Consider the following 9372-nt stretch of genomic DNA (forward strand, 5'->3'; position numbering starts at 1 on the left):
CGATTTCTCAACAAAAGGAAAAGAGATATCTGGAGTCTATCCTTTTTAACCTATAGGGAGGCTAACGCTTGTGCCAACTGTTTTTGCTTTTTGGTTGTTGTTGGGCCTTTGGGCTTTTTTGTAAACCAAAAAATACATATTTGCTAAACCAATAAGATAATAATACACATAATATGAAACAAATTAAATATAGTGCATGTTTGGGCGCCATTATTTTGTTAAAAAAAGATCTTTTTTCAATGAAAAAAGATATTTTTTTATTTTTTAACGTGTTTGGCAAATTTCTAGTAGTAAAAGTAAAAGCACTAGTAAAATAAAAAAAAGATCTTTTTTGAGAAGCTGTAATTTACATCTTTTTTTAAAAGATCTTTTTTCCTTAAAAAAAAAGATGTTTTTCATGTAATAAATAAACAAAAAGTACTTTTATATTGTTATACCCAAACATAATTGATTAATAAAAAGACCTTTTTACATGAGATATCCAAACATAAAATTACTTTTACTTCTCTATAAGATCTTTTAAAAAAAGATAACTCGGAAAAAGATCTTTTTTTAAAAGCTCACCCAAACAAGCCCATAATATTATATCATATGATATCATGTTATGTAACTTGAATTGAATTGAATTTCAAAAAGTGGGTCAAAATTTTAATTTGATCGGTTCAGTTTATTAAAATGAGATTTAATCTTAATCCAAATTGTTGCATTTTATATTTTTAGATTGAATTTGATGAGTGATCTTATTTAGATTACGTGAGATTTAAATACCCGCTACGCACTTAACAGTTAAATAAATAAGACCCTCTACCTTCTCTCTAGGAAATAAATAAATAAATAAGACGCTGTGCTCTCAAGTCTGTTGTGTGCATGCTATTAGTATTTTCACTGAAACGCAGTGTGTGTGTTGTTTGAAGCGGTTAACACTCAAAGCTCAGGTTTGCACCTTCTCTTTTTCCTTTTCACCTTCCTCTTCTACTCTTCCCTCCTTTAACGTAATTTTTTGCTTCTAATTTCAACTTTCGTTTCTTGTATTTCATCATGCATGTCTCAAACAATGCCCTTTCTCTGTGTCTCAATTACAGTAACGGGATGCTGTTCATGCTGATTATCTCTTTTTTGTTTGTTATTATTGGTTAATTGATAAAAATTTTCGTTTTAATATTGTTTAACTTAAAAATTGGCACTATCTAATGGGTAGAGAAGAGAAAAAAAAGGAGAATGGAAGAAACGGAAAGAGCAGTTTCTTATGCGACAGTTATTTATCCTCTTAAATTTTGGATGGAGCATTCATTGAAATTTATTGGTGAGGTGAAAAAATAGATATATAGATAAGTGAGTGGCCATCAATAATGCAGTATTTATTAGCTCTCTTGTGCGATGTAATTAATGATATTTTGAGTGTTATTATAGGCATAATTCCTTGATGAATATCTGTTTTTTGTTCTTTATAATTTTCCCCTTTTTTGCCAGGATCACATTTGATGTGCATGCATATATTCCCAAGTTCAAGAACTTTCTATAATTGAGAAATGGGGTTTGAGGATTCAGATGGAGATAGAGTGGATAGGGAGGATGCTGAACAATTACAGTTAATGTTATTGAATACGAGTATGGGAACATGTAGCAACAATACCTACGATAGCAAGAAGAGACAGCTAGAACAGGATAAGTTTGGTTACTTGCACCCTTCGGTTAAGAGGTCAAAACTCTCAGATTCAGATACATCATCAATGAACAATGAAGATTCCGGAAAAAGTAATGTTGAGGACTATGATGGCGGTGATGTTACTCCTGTTTCCCAGGTAATGGAGGATCCAGCCAAGTTAGTTCAGGAGTCTACCAATGCTGAACAGGATTTGGTAGAGAAGGAACATGCATTGGTTCTATATCCTATTGAGGAATGCCAAATGAAGAGACAAATTGAAGAGAAGAGATTGTTCTCCCTCAAGAGAGATATTGAGGAGCTATCGGACGAGCTTCAAAATAAGAGGAAACTAGTTAATTCTATTCAAGGACAACTTAATTCATATTCCTCGGATCTTGACGTGAAGAAGAGAGAATATGTAGCAATCCTAAGACGCATTAAAAGGCGCAATAACGACTTTAGAAGAAAAGAAAAGCAGCTCAAGTCCATGCAGAAGCTGATTATTGAATGTAATAGGCATTTGAGGTCAAAGGAGAAACAATGTATCAGGGAAGTTGAAATGACATTGAAAGTGATCAGTGAGCGGACTAATGTTCACAATAAAATGCAGAGGGAAATTAAAGAACACGATGATGCAATACTTGAAAAGGAAGCACAGTTCAGTTTGATGGAGAGCATGATTGAGAACTGTGAGAAGGAGCTCACGGCAGAACAGGTAGCATCGAATCAAATTAAAAGGAGAGCATATGGAGCCACCAAAAGATGCACTGAAATACGCAACAAAGAGTTTGAAGCAAAGGGAGAGCAGCTCAAGTCCATCCAGAAGCTGATCATCGAATGTGAGAAGCATTTGAGATTAAAGGAGAAACAATATACTACAGAAGTTAAAATGGTACAGGAGGTGATCAGTAAACGCGATAAAGTTCACAAAAAAATGCAGAAGGAAATTGAAGAATACGATGATCAAATTTTTGAAAAGGAAGCACATATAAGTTTGATAGAGGACGTGATTAAAGAGTGTAAAAATGAGCTCATGACTGAACAGACAGAATTTCATCAAGCACTGGACAACATGATTGAAAACCGTGAAAGGAAGGAAGAGGAACTCACGGCTCTCTTGAACAAAATTTCTGAGTATAATAAGGAACTTGTGACCAAAGAGGAAGAGCTTGGTGCAATGCGGAAATTAATTGTTGAACAAGCTAAGGTACTGCACTTAGAAAGGGAGAAGTTGCATGAGATAATGCCTTCAAAAACAAATCAGGATGCTCTGGTAAAGGAGATTGAGTCAATGAAGAAGAAACATGAAGGACATATCAAGGAGCTTGAGTCTAAAGGAAAGCTATTTGTAGCACAATTGGAGGAGTTTGAGTCGAAGGAGAAGTACATTGATGGACGAGAAAAGGAGCTTCTATTAAAAGAGAGGCAATATGAAGAACAAGTAGAGAAGCTCAATTCAAAAGAGAAGCAAATTGAAGGGCGAGTAAAGGAGCTTGAATCAAGGGAGAGAGAGTTTGAAGGTCAAGTGGAGGTGCTTGAATCAAAGAAGAAGCATTTTGAAGGTAAATTGAAGGAACTCCTCGCGAAAGAGGTGCAATTTGAAGGCCAAGTAATGGAGCTCAATTCAAAAGAGAAGCAATATGAAGGCCTGATGGAGGAGCTTAACTCATCAAAAGGGATTGAACTTGAGGTACAAGCAAAAGATCTCGAGACAAAATGGAAGCAGTTTGAAGAGCAACTGAATGAGCTCAAGTTGAAGCAGAAAGAGGTCGAAGATAAAGCAAGAGATCTTGAGTCAAAGAAGAATCATTTTGAAGGAATCCATAAGGAATTTAAGTTGAAAAAATCACAATATGAAGCATTAAAAAAATCATCTCCCACTAGAAAGAAGAGAAAATCAATCCAAGAAGAAAAACTACAGGGTAAATATGCTTTTTTTAGTTGGAACATGATCATTTCATCGGTTTCATATAATGAGTTTGATATTTACCTGATCTGTATCTATTTTATTTGAAGTATCTTTATTCAGATTAATCTCTTAGTCAAATTGATAGGCTTGTTTGGTTTTCTGTCCCTGAACATTTATTCTCAAACTAAAATTCCTACTAATCAGAGTCATACTGTTTTCCTTCTTTTTAACCTTAAGGAGGCTCTTAAAATCTAAAACGTCATGCAGAATGCTTTGTTAAGCAATTTAACATCATGACAACAACCACAAGTCCACAACAACAACAAAGCCTTGTCCATTAGGTTGGGTCAGCTACATGGTTCAAACAAAGTTAGTGAGTTCTATCATATATTATGTCTACAGAGAGACAGTTTACATGTAGATTTCGTTTAACCATTTTATGGATGGTCTTTCTCTACCTTTCACCTCTTGTCCATCTTTCATCTCATCCACTCTCCTAACTGGGTGTTCTGTCGGTCTTCTTCTTATATGTCCAAATCATGAGACGTGATTCTACCATCTTTTCCACAATAGGTGTTACTCCAACTCTCTCTCTCTCTTATATCTTCATTCTTTATTCTATCAAATTACGTATGATTACTCATCTATCTCAACATCTTCATCTCTGTTATACTTAACTTCTGTTCGTGCTCTCCTTTGGCCATCCAACACTTTGTGTCATAAAGCATAGTAGGTCTGATAGCAGTGCGATATAATTTACGTTTAAGTTTTAAAAGTATTTTTTTGTCACATATAAAGTCAGTCGCACACCGCCATTTTGACCAACCTACTTGAATTCTATGATTTACATCCTGTTCAATCTTTCCATTATCCTATATGACGCACCTAAGATATTTAAAACTTTTAATTTTTCGTAGTTCTTCAATCTTCATCTCTGTATTAGGGTTTCCCCTTAGGTGACCGAATTTACATTCCATATATTCCGTCTTGCTACGACTTATGCACAGACTATACGCTTCTAGAACTTATTGCTATAAATACAACTTCTTATTTAGATCTTTCCTTGACTCTTCCATGATGACGATATCATCGATAAAAAGTATACATCATGGCACAGGCTCTTAGATATACTGTGTGAGTACTTCCAAGACTAATGTGAAAAGATATAGACTTAAGAATGATCCCTAATATAATCCTATGCCAATAGAAAATTCCTGTGTCACACCACCTTGAATCTTTACACTAGTTGTAACCTCATCATACATGTCTTTAATTGCACGAATATATGCGATCTTTATTCTCTTCCTTTCCAAAACCTTCTATAAGATTTTCCTTGGTTTCTTATTGTACGTTTTTTCCAAATCAATAAACACCATATGTAGATCCCTTTTATTACTATGATACCTCTCCATCATCCTTCTTAACATGCTTCAGTGGTGGATTTGCCTTGTATAAAACTAAATTGATTCTCTGTTACTTATGTTTCTTGTCTCACTCTCCGTTCTATCACCATTTTTTATAACTTCATAGTATGACTCATGACACTACAAGAAATATATTTCTGCAGTAATGTAGTTTTATTGTTTCTAAAGTTTGGTAATTGGTTTATGGCAAATGAGTCACAATATTGGTTGAAACTTTTAGTGATTCAGTTATAATGCTATTATGAAACTGCTTGTAATATTAGTATAAAGCAGCTTTCCTACTGTCACTCATGAATTCTGCTAGCTAAATATGTTATTGCATACTATACAGATAATCAGTCAAGTCCTACTATTGATGGGAGAACTTTGGAGCTTTTGGTAGATGAGCCAACAAATCCTGGCAATGACATTTTAGTTCATCTTCAGTCCTCATCAGATCCAGCAAAACTCATTTTAGATATAATTAAGGATCCAATAGTTTCCCATTGTAAAAATGGAGTCAAAATTGTAACTATTGATGATAGCCATGTCTTTCTGCTTGAACAGCTGATGAGAATCTCACCACATATTAAACCTCATGTCAGAGAAGAGGCAATGGAGCTTGCACTTGATCTGAAAGCTAACATGACAGCAAGTGCTGAAAATTCTTTGGTGGTTCTGGGTTTCCTGATGTTTTTGTCAATTTATGGATTAGCTGCTTCTTTTGACGAAGATGAAGTATTAATGCTTCTCAAAATTGCTGCACTGCACAAGCAATCCATAGAGCTGTTTCAGATTCTTGGTTTTGCCGATAAAATCTCTGGTAAGTTAACTGGACACTGTTTAGTACTCTTGTTTCGTCACCAATATCTTTGACAAAGCTATTATTCTTATTTTAGAACAACCAGCCTCAGCCAATTGACCTCTTGTAAGAACATGGGAACATGACAAAGTTGATTTTTTTTAGAGCTCTTGCAAGGAAACCAACTCATTGAAGTTAAGGTGCTTTTCTTTCTAAGTTCAATCTGATTTAATATTGTTTCATAATGCATGCTACTTAAATACTGAATATGAACTCAGATTAAGGCCAGACTTGAATAAATGGTTCATCTAGGGGCTGTTCTACAGTGCACAGAGACAACCACCTGGTCCTGAAATGTTGGGATCTGTTTAATATTTAGGTTTGCTTTCTTGATCTAGAAAGGTACTTGGCAGTTATTTTTGTTACTGATATCATGACCTTCCTCCAGAAGCATTTGGATCTGAGGGAAAAAAACATTTGTTGTTAAAATGTGCTGATTGAAACAAGTTGATATACATATTTAATCTGAGATAAATTGGCAGGGTTCTTTCTTGTTTTTTATTGACATGTATAGGACTATAGGGTTCTTTCTTGTTGTCGCAGCCATAAATATAAGGTAAATTTAAAATGGTGACAATTCTGGAAAGTCGTAACTATATGGATATTTTAGTCCAAAAAATTCGTCGGAAAAAAGTCGTCGCTGTTAAAAATGTAAAGTCTAGTAGTGTGTATGTATCAAAATTATTTTTCTTTTCTTATGTTTATTGAACTTATTCAAATCCTAGTGAAAATTAATATCATGTCTACTTAGTTTTCATGTTAATAATACATTAATATATTTGATTTTATGTGGAAATAGAAATACCATGTAATGGCATGGGGATGTGAGCTTAATTTTCATGAACATGGGGCTGTGCCGAAAAACCAGACACACATGATTCTCGTTCAAGTTTTCTTAAGAGTTTTATACTTTTATATCAAAATTATTATACTACTAGCTTTGTCGGTTTTCAAAATTACATAGGCAAATTATATCATTATATTATTGTTTGTTCTTATAAAAAATTAAATAAATAAATAGTCAAAACTTGCATATGAATTATGATTGATAACTTGAGCAGCGTTACATGTGATATTTGAGGTATTTGCTCCATGAATAAAGCAGCTACGCTTTCCCAAAGTGCCTCAAAGTTCCATGACTAACATTTAAAAGTCGGTGATGAATAATGCACAAAATTAATAAAATAATGAACCCATTCAAGTTATGAGCAAAGATGAGGCAACCCATGATGGAATGAATCTCCACTATATATTTATACATTTGTATTCAGCTAACCAGCACCAAAGAGCCAAAATCTTATCGTTGTTGTTTGCATTTAATTTTACATAGAAATGTTCACAAAGATATTCATCAATATTGTTCAAGTGATTTGATTTCAACCTCAACAAGAACAAAATGACGGTAACCTACACCACTTTCTTTCTATCGTTATTTCATTACATATATATGTGTGTAATTGATTTAACTTAATTTCGGTATAATTTTTTTATAAAAAATACTATTTATATATTAAAATTAGCTACTAATGTATTTTTGTATAAATACATGTGTGATTTAATTTATTTTTAATGCAAATTTATATTTTAATTTGTATTTTATACTGGTGGCTGATTTTGATTTACATATAGCATAATCCAATTTTTATATGGTCATTTCGTCATAAAAAATGTTGTAAAAAAATCAAAATTGGATTCCACATGCATTTCCATGAAGATATTGAAACCAATTTTTTTTCCTTTTTGTATCTTATATTTTTCTCAGATCATAGAACTTAGAGTACACATGGATTGCCCTGGATGTGAGAACAAGGTGAAAAGTTCACTTCAAAAACTCAAAGGTATTCAATATTCAAAGCTTAACTAGTTAATTAACCAGGCAAATTAAAACATGTGTACTTAACTAGTTTCCAATAAGGTTTTTTTTTTTTGTTAATATAATTAGGTGTGGATAGCATTGAAATAGACATGAGTTTGCAAAAGGTGACAGTGAATGGCTGGGCTGACCAAAAGAAGGTTCTAAAGACGGTTCGGAAAACCGGCCGACGAGCCGAGCTATGGCAGGTTCCATACAGCACCAATGTTGATGACCAATATTTCGTTCAGCAACACCATTGCAATGGCCCTATCAACTACTATGCATCTCAACCTTCCTCATCTTACAATTACTACAAGCATGGCTATGATAGTAGTGATCCTCGCTATTATAATTACCCTTCTCAATCTTCTATCATTACCCGTCAAACTGGTGCTACTTTTAGTGATGACAATCCTCATGCTTGTTCTATTATGTGATCATTTATATCAAACTCATACCAATCAAAGTAATAGTATTATGTAATATATATAAAATAATAATGTACTATGATCACCCATCTTGCTTATTATTAATTTTCTTTTTAATTATGTACCTTTAAATTATTTGGTACCATTATATTATGAATGTATTAATATTACTTTAAAGAATTTGATACATACTATTCATGAATCTATCTTTGCTTCTTTCACAATTAATGCCGATGCAATTATATGCAACTACTTTTGTGCATATATATATGTGGGGGGAGCGGCTTCAACTTGTATAATTGCATGTATTAGAGTTGACGAAATAATGATGATGGAGTCCATCATAAATAAAGTCAACTTACATTATTTTAGTATAATTAATTAACCAAGTTATGATGAGCATTATATATAATTAAGGGTTGATGTTGTAAGATTTTTGTATAGTTTCATTTTAATTTCTTTCTATACTTTGTGGTGATTCTTTTTCGATGATTATCTCTTTGCTTATAAGAGAAATTTTTATATGTTCCGAGAGTAAGTCACTGTTCTAACTCTAATCAATTAATTATCTTCCACATCAGCATTATAGATTTATTATTATTTTTAATTTAAATTTTAAAAATATTAATAAAGTAAAATTCTAAATCTTTTTAAATCTTGAGTCCTAAAATCCTAAATCCTAGATTTTAAAATAAAACTAACACCAAACTAGTAAAATAAATGACACAATGCAAAAGAATTCATTTGCTCTCAAAACACACACACAATTTTTTTGTTTACAATGTCACGTTTCCAGGTTCATTAGTGTTTTCTTTCTTGATGATATAATTATTGTTTTTTTATTATTTATTTTATTGATGTTATACTTAGCCGTGGATAATTATACAAGCAAGTTATTAAGATTTCTTCCTTTTTATTTTATTTTTTTTACCTCAACGTATTATTTTTGAGAAAATATAGAAAAATAATACATATAATAAACAATATGAATAACAGAATTAAAATTAAAATTAAAATTTTAATTAATTAATTATTATCTGAATATGAGACTTAAAAATCCAGTCCGTTATTCACAACTCTCATAATTTATCTAATGGAATTGTTTGTTTTTATTGCTTTTTGATTTTTGGTCGATCAACCCAATATATAGCCCAAACAAGTAAAAGTCCAAACAAAATATCTAAGTTTTGTCATGGAGTTTCCTAATTTGGTAGTTATCATCTTTTCATGGTTGGATTATTCTTTCATCTCATGATCTCATGATGCATTC

General features: G+C 32.4%; 2 protein-coding genes across 2 annotated transcripts; both read left to right on the plus strand.

The window, feature by feature from the left end:
* The first annotated feature begins 840 nt into the window (after positions 1–840).
* LOC107626724 (uncharacterized) lies at positions 841–6297 on the plus strand. Its single transcript, XM_088504711.1, has 5 exons — positions 841–935; positions 1471–3567; positions 5310–5780; positions 5857–5959; positions 6038–6297. Exons 2-4 carry the CDS (start codon positions 1530–1532, stop codon positions 5877–5879), a joined length of 2532 nt encoding a protein of 843 aa, XP_088360837.1. The 5' UTR covers positions 841–935; positions 1471–1529; the 3' UTR covers positions 5880–5959; positions 6038–6297.
* Positions 6298–7087: 790 nt separating this feature from the next.
* Positions 7088–8274, plus strand: LOC107628151 (Heavy metal transport/detoxification superfamily protein). Its single transcript, XM_016330947.3, has 3 exons — positions 7088–7221; positions 7582–7657; positions 7762–8274. Exons 1-3 carry the CDS (start codon positions 7216–7218, stop codon positions 8109–8111), a joined length of 432 nt encoding a protein of 143 aa, XP_016186433.1. The 5' UTR covers positions 7088–7215; the 3' UTR covers positions 8112–8274.
* Positions 8275–9372: the final 1098 nt, after the last annotated feature.

Source organism: Arachis ipaensis, chromosome B2 (assembly GCF_059453495.1).
Source record: "Arachis ipaensis isolate K30076 ecotype BB chromosome B2, ASM5945349v1, whole genome shotgun sequence".
In the NCBI taxonomy this organism is placed as follows: Eukaryota; Viridiplantae; Streptophyta; class Magnoliopsida; order Fabales; family Fabaceae; genus Arachis; species Arachis ipaensis.

Bases quoted from the DNA above. Each gene is read 5' to 3' on its own strand.
- LOC107628151 (XM_016330947.3), top strand. The intron at 7,658-7,761 runs GTATTCAATATT...TAATATAATTAG, and splicing joins TTCACTTCAAAAACTCAAAG to GTGTGGATAGCATTGAAATA.
- LOC107626724 (XM_088504711.1), top strand. From the start codon at position 1,530: ATGGGGTTTGAGGATTCAGATGGAGATAGAGTGGATAGGGAGGATGCT. The intron at 3,568-5,309 runs GTAAATATGCTT...CATACTATACAG, and splicing joins CCAAGAAGAAAAACTACAGG to ATAATCAGTCAAGTCCTACT. The intron at 5,781-5,856 runs GTAAGTTAACTG...TTCTTATTTTAG, and splicing joins TTTTGCCGATAAAATCTCTG to AACAACCAGCCTCAGCCAAT.